Here is a 19,860-nt window from a genome sequence, read left to right as displayed (position 1 = left end):
CTTGTGGGCAGCACGGTAGCATGGTGGTTAGCATAAATGCTTCACAGCTCCAGGGTCCCAGGTTCAATTGCCGGCTGGGTCACTGTCTGTGCGGAGTCTGCAAGTCCTCCCCGTGTGTGTGTAGGTTTCCTCCGGGTGCTCCGGTTTCCTCCCACAGTCCAAAGATGTGCGGGTTAGGTGGATTGGCCATGCTAAATTGCCCTTAGTGTCAAAAGTAAGGTTAATTTGTGGGGGGGGGGGTGTTACTGGTGTAGGGTGGATACGTTAGGCTTGAGTAGGGTGATCCTTCCTCGGCACAACATCGAGGGCCGAAGGGCCTGTTCTGTGCTGTACTGTTCTATGTAACACTATGTAAGTATCATAGTGCTAACGTTCAAAATCCTGTCATTGGAATTTGCTGAAGAACGCGACCTGTGCGTCACTTCACTGCATCGTGTACATTGCACGAACTTCTGCCGCTGTGCCCACATCGAGCCTGTTTTACGTGGCCGAGGACAAGTGAAGTGGGCTTCTGTATGTGAAAGCAGAAACCTCTGTGTCGCTTGCATCATTACCCAGGGACGATTGCATTTCCTGATGAAGAAATATCGCTGAACTCTAATCAAGAGTGAGCATCTTGACCTATTCCTTTAGATTATAATGAGTGATGTCATTGAAAGCATTGAAGTATTTGTGCCCAATCAGCCTGATGAACTGCTCGAAAGATGCACAGGTAAATCGGTAAGACATAGGAGCAGAATTAGGGCATTCGGCCCATCGCCAATGCTCTGCCCGACAATCATTCCCATTGTTCTGCCTGCTACCCATGACCCCTGATCCCTGTATTGATCAAGAACCTATCTATACCTGTCCAAACAAAACTCCGTGATTTGGAATCCACAGCCTTCTGCGGCAAAAGTTCCACAGATTCAGCATCCTCTGGCTGTAGGAATTCTTCCTCACCTCAGTTTCCTTCCCTTTCGCCTGAGATTGTGACCTCTGGTTCTAGTATTTCGTATAAGTGGAAACGTTCTGTCCACGTCTACTCTACCCAGGCCTCGTAGTGTAATATAAGTTCCATGAGATCCACTCTCATCCTTCTAAACTCCGTGTACAGACCCCGAGTCTACAACCATACTTCACACGACAAGCTCTTCCTTCCAGAGATCATTCTTCTGAACGTCCACTGGAACCTTCCCAAGGCCAGCACGTCCTTCCTTAGTTACAGTTTCCAAACCTGCTCCTAATACTCCAAATGACGTCTGACCAGAGCTTTATTCAGCTTCAGAAGTACATCCCTGGTCTTGAGTTCTCGCCCTCTCGACATGAATGCTAACATTACATTTCCCTTCCTAACTACTGACTGAACCTGCAGGTTAACCTTAAGAGAATCTTGAAGTTGGGCTGCTAAATCCCATGTGCTTCTGATTTCCAAAGCCTTTTCCCATTTGGAAACTAATCTTTGCCTCGTATCCTCCTACTATAGAACAAAGAACAAAGAAAATTACAGCACAGGAACAGGCCCTTCGGCCCTCACAGCCTGCACCGATCCAGATCCTTTATCTAAACCTGTCTCCCATTTTCCAAGGTCTACATCCCTCTGTTCCCGCCCATTCATATACCTGTCCAGATGCCCTCTGCGTAAAAAACTTTCCACGCACATCTCCCTTAAAGTTTCCCCCTCTCACCATGAAATTGTGACCCCTTGTAACTGACACTCTCACTCTTGGGAAAAGCTTGTTGCTATCCACCCTGTCCATACCTCTCATAATTTTGTAGACCTCAATCAGGTCCCCCCTCAACCTCCGTCTTTCCAACGAAAACAATCCTAATCTACTCAACCTTTCTTCATAGCTAGCACCCTCCATACCAGGCAACATCCTGGTGAACCTCCTCTGCACCCTCTCCAAGGCATCCACATCCTTCTGGTAATGTGGCGACCTGAACTGCACGCAGTATTCCAAATGTGGCCGAACCAAAGTCCTATACAACTGTAACATGACCTGCCAACTCTTGTACTCAATACCCTGTCCGACGAAGGCAAGCATGCTGTATGCCTCCTTGACCACTCTATCAACCTGCGCTGCCACCTTCAGGCTACAATGGACCTGAACTCCCAGATCTCTCTGTACGTCAATTTTCCCCAAGACCCTTCCATTGACCATATAGTCCGCTCTTGAATTTGATCTTCCAAAATGCATCACCTCGCATTTGCCTGGATTGAACTCCATCTGCCATTTCTCTGCCCAACTCTCCAATCTATCTATATTTTGTTGTATTCTCTGACAGTCCTCCTCGCTATCTGCAACTTCACCAATCTTAGTATAGTCTGCAAACTTGCTAATCAGACCACCTATACTTTCCTCCAGGTCATTTATGTAGATCACAAACATCAGTGGTCCGAGCACGGATCCCTGTGGAACACCACTAGTCAGTCTTCTCCATTTTGAGACACTCCCTTCCACCACTACTCTCTGTCTCCTGTTGCCCAGCAAGTTGTTTATCCATCTAGCTAGTACACCCTGAACCCCATACGGCTTCACTTTTTCCATCAACCTGCCATGGGAAACCTTATCAAACGCCTTACTAAAGTCCATGTATATGACATCTCCAGCCCTTCCCTCATCAGTTAACTTTGTCACTGCCTCAAATAATTCTATTAGGTCTGTAAGACATGACCTTCCCTGCACAAAACCATGCTGCCTATCACTGATAAGTCTATTTTCTTCCACCCTCATATTTTTCCATATTGTATTCCATCTGCCACTTCTTTGCCTTCTCTCCTAGCCTGCCCAAATCCTCCAGCATCCCCCATGCTGCCTCAATGCTACCTGCCCCTCTGCATATATTTGTGAGATGAATAGCCTCAGAACCCACGTCCATTTATATTTGCAATATATCACCACAAATGTCGCAGACTTACTTTCCGACACCCAAATCTTCAGATTTGCCCTGGACTGTTAATGTTACGTTGCACTAACCTTACTTGATGTTAAGGAACACCACTGACATTTACCTCCGTAGTTTTTTTTTTAAAGAACAAATAATGAGGTTTGGAGACGGATTGCCGTTGTGAAACCCAAACTGAGCTCTGCTCAGCAAGTTATTCCAGAGAGTGTGGCTTGATCACGTTGTGGAAAGCATATCGGGCCATGACGCTCACCATGGAAATGTGTCGCCTATTGCGGCGATTACTCAGTCTGGCATTGTCCTGCAGATTGTATACAGAACATAATGAATAATAAATTAATTAATAATGCCAGATTCGTTGAACTTTTCAGTGAGAAGATAGATTCCAATTACACCATTGAAATTAATCAGGGTATATTCACCACGTGTCCTGACACAGTGTTCATTTGTCACTCAAGAATAGAACATCAATTAGTTTAGGTGGTTTCCCTGTTTTGTTGTTTGTGTGATCTTCATTTGCGCAAACAGCATGACACCCTCTATATTACAAGAAAGAGTACATGTCATGAATTGTGTATTCTACTATTCCGCGGTTCTGGATTTACAGGTTTGATTATTGTCTCTTCATGAACGCAAGTCCGTCTCATTTTCTATTTTTATGTATTTATTTGACTGTCTTCGCCTTATCTCGACTCCTTCCCTTATTTCAGCTCATGTTTTCCCTTTCAAAGATCTCAACCAATTTCTTTCACAGCCCATGGCCTGCGGCCTACCCTCTCCCAAAGGCTGCATTGGTTTGCGCAGCTGAGAAAACCAGAAAAACTGCGTTCCTTTCGGTGTAATGATTCTCATGACAGTTAGATAATTTGCAGTTCCTCGACGAGCGAACACTCGAGAAATTCTGTACTGAGAGAGAGTGGTCCGATCTGAGTTCCTGCAGAAAAACGAATGCGTACAAATATAGTTGTTCAGCGCTGAGACGATGCTGCCGTGCCTGCTGTCAGTACTGCCTCGTTGCTGAACTGGCAGAGTGTGAGTCCCCAGGTGAGTCCGTGAATGCATGTTCAGCAGAGTGACTGCGCGGGAAAGGCTGAGCATCAGAATTCAGGGAATGCAGCATTTTTCCGGCCCAGTAGAAAAGTAGTGCTGAATTCACAGAGGGTCTGAACTGCACGATTGTATTGTCAGTGCTGAAGGAACTGTGCATTTGATGTGGTCAGACCTGAGATTAGGCTGCACTGCTGGAAGTGCTGCCTTTGCAATGCAATTAAACGTAGACTTGCCGAACTGTTACGTTAGAAGTACGATTCCTCTTTCTCTACTGGAAGGTGAACAGGTGCTCACTCTTTGGAAAAATAACAATTCGAATGCTCAATTATTTGTTTCCGATTAAGGGGCAAATTCGCCTGGCCAATCCAGCTATCCTGCACATCTTTTGGGGTTGAGACTCAAGGAGAATGTAACAATCCAGACGGCAGTGACCTGGGGCCGCGATCAAACCTGGTCATCGGCACGGTGAAGCAGCACTGCGCCACCCTGCTGCAATTATGATGCAGAGCTGATCACGGAGGCAATCGGGGCTGGTTTAGCACACGGCTAAAGAGCTGGCTTTGAAAGCAGACCAAAGTACACCAGCAACACGGTTCAATTCCCGTAACAGCCTCCCCGAACAGGCGGCGGAATGTGGCGACTAGGAGATTTTCGCAGTAACTTCATTTCAATACTACTTGTGATAATAAGCGATTTTCATTTCATTTCAATCTTCCAGTCACATTTCGGGAAAGCAGACTACCTGCCATTATAATAATGTTTGTGGACCTGGGTTTTGTTGAACCAGGTGTTGGGTATCTATTGTATAATAATTGTGGCACTTAGGGCAGCACGGTGGCGCAGTGGTTAGCATTGCTGCCTACGGCGATGAGGACTTCGGTTCGAATCCCGGCCCTTGGTCACTGTCTGTGAGGAGTTTGCACGTTCTCCCCGTGCCTGCGTGGGTTTCACCCCCACAACCCAAAAGATGTGCAAGTTAGGTGGACTGGCCACGCTAAATTGCCCCTTAATTGGAAAAAATAATTGGGTACTCTAAATTTAAAAAAATAATAATAATAATAATTGCGGCACATTATAAATTCATGGTGAAAAATACTGTACCAACGGAATTTATTTTTTATTTCAGCCAAAGGAAGAGGAAGTCTGCAAGTTATTAAATACAGTTTTCAAGCAGGCGGCAAGAATGGGATTTGTTTCCAACAAGTTCAAGTTGTATTTGTCCTTTGCCACGGGGCTATTTGAATGTTTGGGCTTCGCTGGTGTGGCGTTCGGATGGGCCTCACTCGTCCTCGTGTTGAAGAAGGAAGATTATTTCCTGGACAGCTGTGTTCCCTTGCACAACTCCAGCGATTCCGGGGAGAGGAATATAACAAGTTAGTGTTTATTCATGTGGTGATAGTGTAGGAGAGAGGAGGATGGAAAGTCAAAGCCATTGAGAGAGGAAGAAAGGAAGGACGCAATTAGCTGGAGAGCGGAAAGAGAGAACAAAACAAGATACATGAATGCTGCATGAGTAATGGCATCAGCTATTGGGAAGTGGATGCAAATTAAAATAGGACGAAATCATGCAATTTATAGGTCATTCCCCCCCCTCCCATCGAATCTACACCAGCCTTGGAAAAAGCACCCGACTTAATCCCAGGCCTCCACCCTATTCTCATAACCCAGCAATCCCAGCTAACCTGGCAGAAACTAAGGAGCAATAGAGCATGGCCAATCCACGGAACTTGCACATCTTCAGACTGTGGGAGGAAACCGGATAACCCGGAGGAAACCCACGAAGACACGTCGAGAAAGTGCAACCTCCACAGGGACAGTCACCCGAGGATGGAATTGAACCCCGGAGCCTAGAGCTGTGAAGCAGCAGTGCTAACCACTGTGCCACCGTGCCGCCCAAAAGGAAGCGAGTTGATATGTTGATTGAACGAAACAAAGAATGAGGGATAGAGAGAGAGGGGGAAGGAGGGACTAAGAGGGAGAGAGAGGAAGGGAACACGAATAAAGGCGATACAAAGAGAGAGACTAAGAGAATTGGACATATAAAATGAGGTGGAAGAGGCAGGCGAAGATAACGGGGGTGAGAAATCTGCAGAGCAAAAGAGGTGGATAGTGAGATATTTGTATCGGGTGTGATATGTGAATGGCTGGTGGTGGGAGTACAGGAGCAGTGATGGATAAGGATGGAATAAGGAAGTTCAGACAGTGAGGCTGCGGAGCGTGATGTCGGCCTGTTGAGCCCAGATGGATCTCATTTCACCCGGCGCTGCAGACAGTCACCGGTCCAATGGCCACCTCCACATCATAAGTAAAGTGATGGATTATGGACAACCCCTTACTCACCAATAACCTGTTCATGGTGGAACAGTGATAACAACTGCTGCCTCACAGCGCGAGGGACCGGCTTCAGTTTCCATCTTGTTTGACTGTCTGGTTTCGGTCCACTGTCTAATAGTGGATTTGCCACACTGTCCTTCCCTCAGCGTCCAAAGGTTAGATCGGGCTACGGGAATAGGGTGGTGCAGTGGGACTGTGTTGGCTGTTCTTTCGCAGATTCTGTTCAGAATCGATGGCCACTTCAGCGATTTCATGATAGAGAGTTACTGTGAGATGGAGAATCAGTGAAGAAAAGGGGAAAATGAAGATGGAGAAAAGAGACTCACAGATAGTTGAAGGTCAAGTTAAGTATGCATCGGGAGATACGACAGTATAGTTCCAAAAGAAAGTTTGGGATAGAGACAGAAATTGAACAATTGGAATTCCGTGGAGAAGTGGGCGGAAAGTTTGGGATGGAGATTGAAAACGAGACAGTGAGTTGGGAGATAACAGGAAGGATTCACCTATCTGCAAAAAGGCGAAGAAGTTTTACAGAGAAACATTGGGATAGAATGAGCGAGAATGAGAAACAAAAGAAGGATCTATTGAGTCATTGAAGTCTACAGCACAGAAAAAGCCCTTCGGCCCATTGCGTCTCTGCCAGTAAAAAACAACCACCGAAATATACTGATCCCAATTTCCAGAACTTCGCAAATAGTCTTGCATATCTTGCACATTGAAACTGAATATCTAAATACATCTTAACTGCGCCTGTATCTCCAGCACCCTTTCAGGTAGGGAGTTCCAGACTCCAAAAACCATCTGTGTGAACAGGTATTTCCTCCACATCTCCTCACAACTTCCTGCCCCTTACCTTAAATATATGTTCACTAAACATTGATCAACGCCTTTCCCCACGAAGGGGAAATTTTGATCCCTGTCTACTCTATCGATGCCACTCATAACTTTAATCGTTTCAATCCTGTGCCCCTCAGCCTAGTCTAATCCAAGAATAAACGATCCTTGCGTATCAAATCTCACTTTATAACTCATCCAGTGAAGAAAACCAAATGAGGGAAAGGATGAACAGAGCTTGGAAAAGAGACACGCATGAGACAAAAATGGAGTGGAAGTATTGAATAGGAAGAAAAGCGAGCGAGGAATTGAACGAGGGAAGGGTGGCTGTGGCATTGAGAGAGCTAGTAATTGAAGATCAATGAGCTAAATGTGAAAATTTGGGATATAAATTATACGAGTGCAGAGAATATGAAAACTGAGAATGGAATCAACTGAAAATATATTGACTGTGAGCGGAAAGGAACAAAAACCCAGTGAACAATGAGTTGAGACAAGTTACTGACTGAGAGAGATCTGGATACTAACCGGGAGCAAGACAGATGAAGGAAAATGTAAAGTAACATGGCCCAACAAAATAGATCAGCAGAGGGGGAAAGAGGAGGGGAGCGAGAGAAGGAGAGAAAGAAACGGCGAAAAAGTAGGAGGACAGGGAGGAGCATACCGAGTTGAATGGGACACAGAAAAGGAAGACATGTCGTGCAGCGGGAGAGTTTTCAACAGGAAGTCGTGGAAGTGGGGCAATATTGTACAAGGCGGAAGGAGGCAGAAACAACGATTAATACATCGGAACGTCGTAAAGAGAGTTATCATGATGCGAAGGGAAGATAGAGGGAGAGAGAAAAGGATTGGAAAATTATAGCATGGGATGGTGAAAGAGGGAAAGGTTCAGGCAGGACCATACTGAGTGATGAGATAGAGAAGGAAGGAGAGGACTGCAGGTACTCCCTCATCACTAACAATGCGTGGTAAGTGTTTAATCTGATGTAAAACACCGCGGATTTATTGAAGTAGTGAAATGTGCAGAGTGTTTTATTCCGCATTTTCTACTCCCTTATCATCTCCTCCTTGTTCTTCCAATTTCATTGATAGCAGGCTGTGATCCACAGGACCAACGTTTCACTCTGGTATTCACTGTTGCCTCTTTCGCCTTCAATGTCTTGGCCTTCCCCGTTGGGGTTCTGTTTGATCGCTTGGGGACGTGGATCACCCGCCTCGTGGCCATGTAAGTCCTCCCTTTGCTTTCTTGGCCACTGCCGGTTCGAGTTCGCGTGAGGGGCGGAAGGGGAAAGCAGTGTGGACATGATGTCGAGTGAGAGCATAAGGAAGATATACAGGAAAAAAACAAGTTCATGGTGGTGGAACAGTTGGTCGGGGAAAGCAGTAGGATGGGAAAGAGTTGGAGGAGGATGGTGCGAGAGAGTTAGAGCAACAAAAAGGGAAAGTGTTAAGATCCAGAGGCTGGTGCTGAAGAAGCGAGTATGGGGGGGGGGGTGCAGTAGGATGGGAGATGCGCACAGAGCGTGATGCCATGGTGTAACTAATAATGGGTGATGTACCTGGTGGTATATGGGAGAGCGACGAGTACCCATGGAGGGCAGAGGGAGGATGTGGTAGGACATACATAGAGGAAGAAGGAACAGAGGGAGTCGAGTGTGCTGCTGCGGAAAGGCATCGAGGATAACGAAGGTATTGTCAGTAAAAAGAGATGAGACAGACAGATGTCTGAGGAAGGGAAAGTTTGTAATTAGTTTTGGAGCCCAGTTTGCACGTAAATATCTGAGACATATCTTATTCAAGTAATTAAGCCATTCCGTTCACAGAAAGTCATGAAATAAAAGATTGGCTTTGATGGTCCGATCAGTGATAGGGGGCTCATCTTAAACAATGAAAATGTGTCGCAAAATTATTTTAGGCGCATTTAATCTAGATATAAATTACCGATAAGCAGTAGAAAACTGAAGACTGGGCATAATTACAAAGAACTCAGTATGGTAGAGAGTGAGTAGGTCAGTAGTAGACTTGGGGGGGGGCAATGTAGTTTGCTGAAATCTCCACATTTGGCGCTTGTGCAACTTAATGTGATTAAGTGCGAAATGTGTTGTGACGATTTACAAGGAGAAGCAGGGACACCAGGAAGTATTGTTTGCAGAAGTTTGTGGCAGCATGGTGGCGTGGGTAGATGATCACAATTTATGAGAGTTTAGGGTTGGCACCTGAGGAAGTCTGTGAAATAAAATATCTTACTAAATAAGAATACAGCAATAGAAGTATATTGGAAAAAAACCTATGAAGTAACAGGATAACTATGATACATATCTGGTATGGCTTCTAGTCGGTGCTGCCAATGGATATGAAAAATCATTTGTCGCCATAACCAGTTATGGTAACCTCAACATGCACGGAAAGTGAATTTATGCGGTCGGCATTCCTATGCATCACAAATCAACCTTTCAGCTAACCGACCATCCCGCCACAGGATATACACTGTATGTGTGTGCGTGCATATGTTGTGTTTGTGAATGGCTGTGCGTAGGGTCGAGGGTGGTCGTCTTCGGGCACACATTCAGAGCAATTCCATTGTGTTCTACATCGCATCTAACTGGCACCATGATTTCACTAGGAGCATTCTACGCTAAATCATGGTAACAGGAGAAATATTCTCTTTGGTTGTTGCAAAGACGTCCCCAGATTTGACGAACCCACATCATACTCTGAAAATTAGTTAAGAAAGTTATTCCTCCAACTCAGTTTTTCTATAGAAAGTTCATTCCTCGCTTTTTTATGCATTAGGTTCCAAACCGTCACAATAATCTTCATACAGTTCATCTTGCTTTGCTTCCAGTTATTTGCCTCCGGGTGCTCCTGTTTTGTCCCACATCTTTGTCGGTTGGGTGGTTTGGACATGCTAAATATCCCCTTAGTACGCAAAGGTGAGATCGAGTGACTGGGTTGCGGGGAAATGGCGAGGGCCTGACGGATTCAAAGGGTTGGTGCAGACTCGATGGGCCAAATGGCCTCCATCTGCATGGTAAGGGTTCTATGATTCTATTTTTGTCAAGTATTATACATTTCTGTCAACTGCCTTACTCCAGCCTGCCATTCAATTAGCATCTCCTTTCTTTGGCCGTCTGTTCCAAATCTTTCCCCTTGGAAGGGACAGTTTGTTCTGTGCGATCTGCTCTGTGTTATGATCATTTGATGTAGTTGAAGAGCCAGTCTCTCTTTGACAGTCTCTGTCATATTTATTACAGTTTGGGCAAAAGGGTGGTGCAGTGGTTGGCACTGGTACTGCGGCACTGAGGACCCGGATTCGAATCCCGACCCTGGGTCACTGACCACGAAGAGATTGCACATTCTCCCCGTGTCTGCGTGGGTTTCACCCACACAATCCAAAAAGGTGTGCAGGTGAGGTTGATTGGCCTTGCTAAATTGTCCTTAATTGGAAAACAAAATTGATGGATACTCTAAATTTATGAAAAAATTTAAAAATTTGGAGTGAAAGAACGTTGCGTTTGAATACTGCCTTCCATCAAAGAACCTCCTCAATGTGAACACCACTGTGAACTATATCATTCCTCTTCCATGCTCCAGAACATCCATCCCCCCATTCCCTGAATAAAAGGCCGTCATGTGTTTTTTTTTAAAGGGCAAACCCTGCCTAGTGTCCTCCCGGAGGCAGTGATACCATTCCAAGAGTGAGTTGCTCAAAATTGGAAGCAACTCCTAAGCGCCACACATATTAGTACTTAATCTATCGACTATGTCCCTTCTATTAATTGTGTGGACTCTGACGTTTTGTGGAAGTTCCGCTTCCTTGAAATGCACTGGATAACTTAATTGACTTCACGGATGGGAGTGAAGGTGTGTGTGTGGGTGGGGGCGGGGGTGGCGGGGGGTGGGGGTGGTTAGGAGGGGCTGACAATGGACAGACAGATTAATATCAGTTGTATTTTATCTTCACAGCTTAATGTATACCACAGCCACGCTGATGATCGCCTTCTCAACTGCTGGTGAGTTAAAATCAGTCTAAAAAATATTATGAACAATTGGTAGATGGATCAACAGGAAGATAAAATCAGAGAATGTCATGGAGAAGGAGAGGAAAAGGGAGCGAGAGTGAGGATGAGAGATGCACCATCAACGTCAGCATTCACAAATTTGGAATATAACGCACTGATGAAGACCATTTGGCTGAACCTGTCCAAGGCAGCAGCTATTATTCGCGTGAATCTCCCCAAATCGTGCAGCACAGCTCCAGGGTCACAGGTTCGATTCCCGTCTCAGATCACTGTATGTGAGGAGTTTGCACGTTCTCCCCGTGTTTGCGTGGGTTACCTCCGGATGCTCTGGTTTTCTCCCACAGTCCAAAGTAGTGTACGTTAGGTGGCTTGGACACGCTAGATTGTCTTTCGTGTCCAAAAAGGCTTAGGTGGGTTTACGGGGATAGGACGGAGGTATGGGCGTGGGGGTGGAGTGCTCTTTCCAGGGGCTGGTGCGGACTCGATGGTACGATTGGCCTCCTTCTGCACTACAATTTCTATGATTCTATGATTTTATGAATCGTTCATTATTGAACAAGTTAATTTTTCATTACATTGACCCACCTGTACGTCCACTGGGCAAAAGTATTATCTCTAAATTTAAGACGGTATTTTTTCTATATGGTAATTCTATTTGGTCGGGCCACTTTTCAGAGTAAGGTAGCGCTCTCTACTGATTGCCAAAGTTATTTAGCTATTTTAACGTTTCAATTTAATCCCTCGAGAAATGCTACGTAGTTCTTCAGTTTATTTTGTAATTATAATCTCATTAAACTATTTAGATTGTTGGTAACAGGGTATGGCATTTGAAATGTTGTTCTAATTTTGAAGTGTCATAATTCCGTATCACGTCCACCAATTCTATTTTACAAATCCTGAAACAATTATTAATTATTAACTGTTTCTGCGATTTCACAATATTTGCGGCAGTTTTATACTGGATGTGCTTCAAGGGACAATGATCAGAATTTAATTATTTTTTCATTTTTTTATGGAAGGCTTAATTGTGTCATTTTATGCTTTGTGATCATTTGCTGACTTCATTTATCGCTATCCCTCTCCGGATTCTGCTTCTTTATTTGTGTTTTGATTTGCGTTGAATCTTTCTCGCATTTTCCTTTGTCGTGTTGCTCCATTCAGATTATATAGAACACAGAACATAGAGCAGCAAAGTACAGGCCCTTCAGCCACAATGTTGTGCCGACCATGTATCCTAATCTGAGGTGAAACTAACCTACACCTCTTCAATTTACTGCTGTCTACGTGCCTGTCCAAGAGTCGCTAAAATGTCCCTAATGACTCTGACTCCACCACCTCTGCTGGCAGTGCATTCCACGCACCCACTACTCTCTGTGTCAAGAACATACCTCTGACATCTCCCTTATACGTTCCTCCAATCACCTTAAAACTATGTCCCCTCGTGACAGCCATTTCCGCCCTGGGGCAAAGCCCCTGGCTATCCACTATCCATGCCTCTCATCACCTTGTACATCTCTATCAAGTCACCCCTCTTCCTTCTTCATTCTCCTTTCGTTATAATTTGCTATACTTGACAACCATTCTTTCCAAGAATGATTGTTTCCTCCAATCTATTACTCTGGGCATTTTCATGATCAACTGCAACTGTAAACGTTAAGACTACTAATTCCTAGCCGTTGTCCTCCGTTTTTCTCAGTTATTGTTGTAATTGTCACCGACTTTGATCTTCGCATGGCTCGCTCATGCCGAAGCTCACCTGGAACATTGTTCCCTTTTGCTCTGCTCGAATACTCACTGTTAAACAGTTCAGGGCGAGGCTGAGTATATCTCTGGATTATCAGTTCTGATACAGTTTCTTCAGAGGAATGTGTTGGGATGAACATTTGCATGGTTTACTGTATTCTGTACATGTATAGAAATGTCTGAAAATAACTCTTTTGCACAGCAAAGGATACTGGCCACTGGCAATTGTTGCTTTGTCTTTATGAAGAAGTCAAGTTTCTTATAATAGACACATTGCCGAGGGTTATGGGGATAGGGTGGAGGTGTTGACCTTGGGTAGGATGCTCTTTCCAAGAGCCGGTGCAGACTCGATGGGCTGAATGGCCTCCTTCTGCACTGTAAATTCTATGTAAAGGGAGCCCTCCGAGGCAGCCGCTAAGGAGAGCACAGTTTGAAAAGGGAGAATGCCACAGAACTCGATCTGTCCTATGAACCATTCTTGATCTCAACTAATAATCAGAAACTAGTTGTCACGGCGGTAGACGCACCGTTTTTGTAATTTCTGAAAACTTTCATGCAACCTGACTGATCAGCGATTTGAAAATCCACCAGAGGGCCTCATTAATGAGAAGCGTGAGTTCCATCTGGAGGATTATTGAGGCACTGCCCCATAGCCAAGTAGTAAATGAATCAACCACTCAACACTTCCAGTAAGAATCGCAGTGACATCGGAGACTGAGAATCGGATAACTTCACCTCGGAAAACATTTCTAATATATGATTTAAATATTTGGTTGCGAGTATGCGGAGTTTTATTTTATCAGGTATGTGTGTGTCCCTGTTGTGTGCCCTTGTGTGTGTGTTTTTCACTTGCACTAATGAGTACTGAGACATATATTTACAGCTGATTCAACTGTTGTAATAATTTCTACGTCTTGCCTGAATGAGAGTTCGCCTAAAAAACACCTTGTTTAGTAGAAATGGGCGCAGAGTGATGATAAGCGTGATGTAGATAAGAACATAAGACCATAAGAACTAGGAGCAGGAGTAGGCCATCTGGCCCCTCGAGCCTGCTCCGCCATTCAATTAGATAATGGCTGATCTTTTGTGGACACAGCTCCACTTTCCGGCCCGAACACCATAACCCTTAATCCCTTTATTCTTCAAAAAACTATCTATCTTTACCTTAAAAACATGTAATGAAGGAGCCTCAACTGCTTCACTGGGCAAGGAATTCCATAGATTCACAACCCTTTGGGTGAAGAAGTTCCTCCTAAACTCAGTCCTAAATCTACTTCCCCTTATATTGAGGCTATGCCCCCTAGTTCTGCTGTCACCCGCCAGTGGAAACAACCTGCCCGCATCTATCCTATCCATTCCCTTCATAATTATAAATGTTTCTATAAGATCCCCCCTCATCCTTCTAAATTCCAACGAGTACAGTCCCTGTCTACTCAACCTCTCCTCATAATCCAACCCCTTCAGCTCTGGGATTAACCTAGTGAATCTCCTCTGCACACCCTCCAGCGCCAGTACGTCCTTTCTCAAGTAAGGAGACCAAAACTGAACACAATACTCCAGGTGTGGCCGCACTAACACCTTATACAATTGCAACATAACCTCCCTAGTCTTAAACTCCATCCCTCTAGCAATGAAGGACAAAATTCCATTTGCCTTCTTAATCACCTGTTGCACTTGTAAACCAACCTTCTGTGACTCATGCACGAGCACAACCAAGTCTCTCTGAACAGCGGCATGCTTTAATATTTTATCGTTTAAATAATAATCCCGTTTGCTGTTATTCCTACCAAAATGGATAACCTCACATTTGTCAACATTGTATTCCATCTGCCAGACCCGAGCCCATTCACTTAACCTATCCAAATCCCTCTGCAGACTTCCAGTATCCTCTGCACTTTTCGCTTTACCACTCATCTTAGTGTCATCTGCAAACTTGGACACATTGCCCTTGGTCCCCAACTCCAAATCATCAATGTAAATTGTGAACAATGATAGACGAGGTTTACAAGGTATTCATGATGCGGAGAGAATTCAGCTATGTTAACAATCAACAACTACATTTACGTTATCGGTGTAACCAGATATCATTGTGACAAATTCGTTCGCACTGTTGTCTCACTGCGCCAGGATCCGGCCTTAGGTGACTTGTGGAGTTTTCACATTCTCCACTTGTTTGCTCCGGTTTCCTCCAACCGTCCAAACATGTACAATTTACGTGGATTCGCCATACTAACTTGCCCATATGTGTCCAGGAATGCACGTGTTAAGTAAGGCAAAGAAGGGCAGCACATTGGCAGTGGATAGACTGCTGCCTCACGGCGCCGAAATCCCAGGTTCGATCCCGCCTCTGGGTCACTGACCGTGTGGAGTTTGCACATTCTCCGTGTGTTTGCGTGGGTTTCGGCATCACAACAAAACATGTGCAGGTTAGGTGGATTGAACATGCTAAATTGCACCATAAATTGGAAAAAAGATAATTCGGTACACTAAATTTATTTTTTAAAAAGTAAGGCAAAGGGTTTGCAGGGATAGATAATAATCAGAATAATGCAGGTTATCGTACTCTTTCAGAATTTTGGGACAGCCTGAATGACCTCCTTCTTCGCAATATGGAGTAAATGATTCCATGATACAAAGCACGACAGCGTATTAGCTATGTTGCTATTTGAAACATCATTCGGGTTCTTTTCTCACGACTAACTCTCTGGGTCAACAAGGAGATTTATAGGATCGTGCAATAATTCAAGGGACTGTAGCGCCTTTGTTATGGCAGTGCATACATAAATTTCTTACCTATAGTTCAGATGTAACGTTACTACAAATCAAATATAGGGTAAACTATGTGTACATATTACTAAGCCCAAAAGGGAAGAGTAATATTATCTAATGCTGATGTTACTGGGCCAATATTGCACGCTACTGTCTGGCAGTGCTCACATTAATGGCCACGTCATCCAGTTGTATTAGTGCTTGGATGAAGGTAAAGTATTTAAAACACCGCGGCCGGTGGGGCAGATGTTACATTGTTGGATTAAGCCCTGGTACCGGAGGTTTTGTGGCAGAATAGTAGCAGTCTCTACCTCGCGATGGGTTAATACCACTGTGAAAGTTGTTCAGCTGCAGTAGTATCGGGTTCTGTCCATGAAGGAATGATATCGGATGCAATAATGTAATATTATATTGGCTTAATAGCCAACAGGATGGCAGTTTAGAATGGGCGGCACGGTAGCACAGGGATTAGCATTGTTGCTTCATAGCTGCAGGCTCCCAGGTTCGAATCTGCACGGAGTCTGCACATTCTGACCGTATCTGCTTGGGTTTCCTCCGGGTGCTCCGGTTTCCTCCCACAGTCCAAAGATCTGCAGGTTAGGTCGTTTGGCCATGCAAAATTGCCCTTCGTGTCCAAAAAGATGAAGTGGAGTTACTGGGTTACGGGATAGCGTGAAGGCATTGGCTTGAGTAGGGTGCTCTTTTCAAGGGCCGATGCAGAAACAATGGTCTTAATGGCCTCCTTCTGCACTGTGGAATCTATGATTCTTTGATTATAGATCACACCAGTGCTCTTAGAAATGGCAATATTTGCGGGATGAGGTCATTCAGCCTCTCGAGCCCGCTCGGCCGTTCAATCCAACTGATCGTCCAACTCAATAACCTCCATTCGCTATCCCCCAATATCCTCTGTTACCCTCCGGCCTAAGAGCCAAATTCTTGAAAAGATACAATTTTACCCTCAACATTTCCTGTGGTAACGAATACCACCTACTCATCATTCACTTAATCAATAGATTTCTCCTCGTCTCTGTTCTAAATGGTCTTCGGGGATCCTCAGATTGTGACTCCAGGCAATAGATAAACCCACCATTGGGAACATCCTTGCTGAATCTACTCTGTCTCGTCCTGCTAGAATTATGTAGGTTGTGATAAGATCCCCAATTTAATCTTCTGAACTGAAGCAAGTACAATCCTAACCGATTCAAACACTCCTCATGCGTCAGTCGCGACATCCCAAGAATGAGTCTGATCAACGTTAAATGCATTCCCTTTAGAGCAGGAAAATCATTATCATAACAGCACTTATTTATTAGGGTCACAAGTAGGCTTACACTTACACTGTGACATTTACTGTGAAAAGCCCCTAGTCACTACATTCTGGAGCCTGCTTTGGGAGGGAGAATTCAGAATGTCCAATTCATGTAACAAGCACGTCTTTCAGAACTTGTGGGAGGAAACCCACGGCAGAAACAGGGAGAACATGCAGACACCTTACAGACAGAGACCCAAGCCGAGAATCGAACACAGGTCCCTGGCGATGTGAAGCAACAGTGCTAACTATCGGGCTACTTTGCCTCTCATCAGATAAGCAGACCAAAACAGCACACCATATTCCAGTTACAGCTTCTATGTGACCCTGTATAATTGCACGTGCTCGATTCATCTCGCAATGAAGGCCACCATCCCATTTGCCGTCTGCACCGGCGGTTGTACCCGTATACAGTTGCCCCATGCGCTCATTGTAAGTTCTCCATTTCATATCCACTGTTGTCCTTTTAAGTAACGTTCCCCAATTCAGCAAGCCAACGCACAACTCATATCATCGTAGGGTACTTTATTAAAATTCAGGACTCTCGTCTACGAATAAACTGACTCGTCTCGAATGGGTCATGTAAAAATAGATTACCAATGACGCCATTTTCATTAAACAGTTATTAATCGAGACCGGTCTATTACACAGTCCCCAATCTCGGCTGCCCTATTACATTTGGGTCACTGTCTGTGTGGAGTCTGCACATTCTCCCCGTCTTCGTGGGTTTCCTCCGGGTGAACTGGTTTCCTCCAACGTTCTGTCAGGTGAATTGTCTATCCAGAATTGTCCCTCTGTGTATCCGAGCAGGCGCCGAAATGTGGCGACATTTCAACTTAATTTCATTGCAGTGTTAATATAAGCCTACTTTTGGCAATCATAACGTTTATTTTATACAGCTCCCAGTCTCGGCTGGCCAATTTAGGCTGGCCTATTACACAGTCCAGATACTAGACTGGGATATTCTCCACTTGGTTCCTCAATGTGTGGCCGAGAAAACATCCCGATACACTCCAGAATTCGTATTCTGCTTTAATTGTGCCTATTTGATTTTCCCAGTCGACGTGCAGATTAATATCAGCCATAATTACAGAAGTGCCATTATTGCATGCACCCCTAATTCCCTGATTAATGCTATTCCGAACATCACCAATGCAGTTTGCGGGTCTATATATGCCGCACACATGTATTTTGCCCGTGCTGTTTCTCTGCTCTACCCATAAATTGTCCACATTACCTGAGGTGATATATTTTCTCACTGTTGCGTTAATTTCCTCAGTAACCAGCACCACCAATCAATCGTCCATTAGTTATGGGCCAGGGTTTGGACAACCCCAAAGTGTATCATGGAGTTCACCTGACCCACAACTTTTCATATCTTGTGACTTCCGGTTGCGGCTATGCGGAGCTAAGCCCACGTTCGGCAGCTCCCGCTAGAAACGGACATTTGGGTTCTTTTTAGGGCGTCCGGCGGTGCTTGATCGACAATTCCGGACGTGTGGAAGAGGTCTGCAGTAGATCCCCAGGGTTCTATGGTCCGACTCAGGAGTGGGGCGAGCAGAAAAGCGGTGGCAGCGCCTCTGGAAAAGCGGTGGAAGGAAAACAAAACGGCGGCCGGCGGAGCCCTCGAGGAGTGGAGGCAGTGGGCGCAGGAGCAGCAGGAGACTCTGCAGCGCTGCTTTCAGGAGCTGAAGGTGGAGCTGCTGGAGTCGCTGAAGGCTACCACCGGTAAGCTGCTGGAGACTCAGACAGCCCAGGGGGCTGCAATCCGGGAGCTGCAGTAGCAAGCCTCCGAAAGAGAGGATGAGGCCGCGGCCCTCACGGGGAAGGTGGAGATGCACGAGGCGCTCCATAAAAAGTGGCAGGAGCGGTTCGAGGCGATGGAGAACCGGTCGAGGCGGAAAAATGTACGGACCCTGGGCCTCACGGAGGGGCTGGAGGGGTCGGACCTGGCGGCCTATGTGGTCATTTTGTTGAACTCGCTGATGGGAGCTGGATCCTTCCAGGGGGCCCTGGAGCTGGAGGGGGCCCACAGAATACTGGCCAGGAGGCCCAAGCCGATGAGCCACCGCGGGCGGTGCTTGTGCGGTTCCACCGGTTTGTTGACCGGGAGTGCGTGCTTCGGTGGGCCAAGAAGGAGCGAAGCAGCATGTGGGAGAATACGGTGGTGCGGATCTACCAGGACTGGAGTGCGGAGGTGGCAAAGCGGAGGGCCGGATTCAACCGGACGAAGTTGGTGCTCCACAGACAGAGTGTGAAGTTTGGCATGTTGCAGCCGGCGCATCTGTGGGTCACCTACAAGGACTGTCACGATTATGTCGAGTCCCCGGAGGAGGCGTGGGCCTTTGTGCAGGCCGAGAAATTTGTCTCAAACTGAGAGTCAGGGATGGGGGTTTTGTATGTAAATGTAACTGTCTATTTTTTGGAGGGGGGGTTCTCTGTTTCATGCAGGATGTGTGTTGGCTTCAGGGTGGGTGGGGCGATGTCATTTTGTATGGGTCTGGTGGACGGATTCGGGCAGGGTGGTACACTGGGAGTGTTGGGAGCTGGTGGTGGGGACCGGCAATGGGAGCTGTCCTAGAGGACGAGGGAGTGGGCAGGACGAAAGCGCGGGCTTTCCTCTTGTTTCCCGTGCTGCGGGGTGATGGGGGCGGGCCAGGGCTTAGAAGCGAGGGACTTTGCTTGTTTTTATTTTCCCGTGCAAGAGCGTGGGGGGGGGGGGGGGGAGGAGGGCCTGCTGATGGTCACGGGGGAGGAGGAGTAGCCCCACGTGGGGAGGGGTCGGAGGTGTGGCGGGAGTCGACGGGGTCAGCAGAAGTTAGCTGGCTCACGGGAGTGCTATGGAGAGTGGGAGGGCAGCTGGGAGGGGTCCTTGCCAGGGTGGGGGGTACCGGGTTGCTGCTAAAA

General features: G+C 46.0%; 1 protein-coding gene across 1 annotated transcript in view; it reads left to right on the top strand.

The window, feature by feature from the left end:
* LOC119957676 (solute carrier family 43 member 3-like) overlaps positions 1-19,860 on the top strand; it is a 110,121-nt gene that overhangs the window by 36,343 nt on the left and 53,918 nt on the right. Inside the window, exons 5-8 of the mRNA XM_038785752.1 lie at positions 634-720; positions 5,066-5,312; positions 8,200-8,332; positions 11,074-11,120. Coding sequence (XP_038641680.1) covers positions 634-720; positions 5,066-5,312; positions 8,200-8,332; positions 11,074-11,120 — 514 coding nt within the window. The remainder of the gene's footprint in view (positions 1-633; positions 721-5,065; positions 5,313-8,199; positions 8,333-11,073; positions 11,121-19,860) is intronic.

Source organism: Scyliorhinus canicula, chromosome 27, assembly GCF_902713615.1.
Source record: "Scyliorhinus canicula chromosome 27, sScyCan1.1, whole genome shotgun sequence".
NCBI classification, from domain to species: Eukaryota; Metazoa; Chordata; class Chondrichthyes; order Carcharhiniformes; family Scyliorhinidae; genus Scyliorhinus; species Scyliorhinus canicula.
The sequence above is the reverse complement of the archived record's forward strand: the minus strand, read 5'-3'. Positions and strand labels throughout refer to the sequence as shown.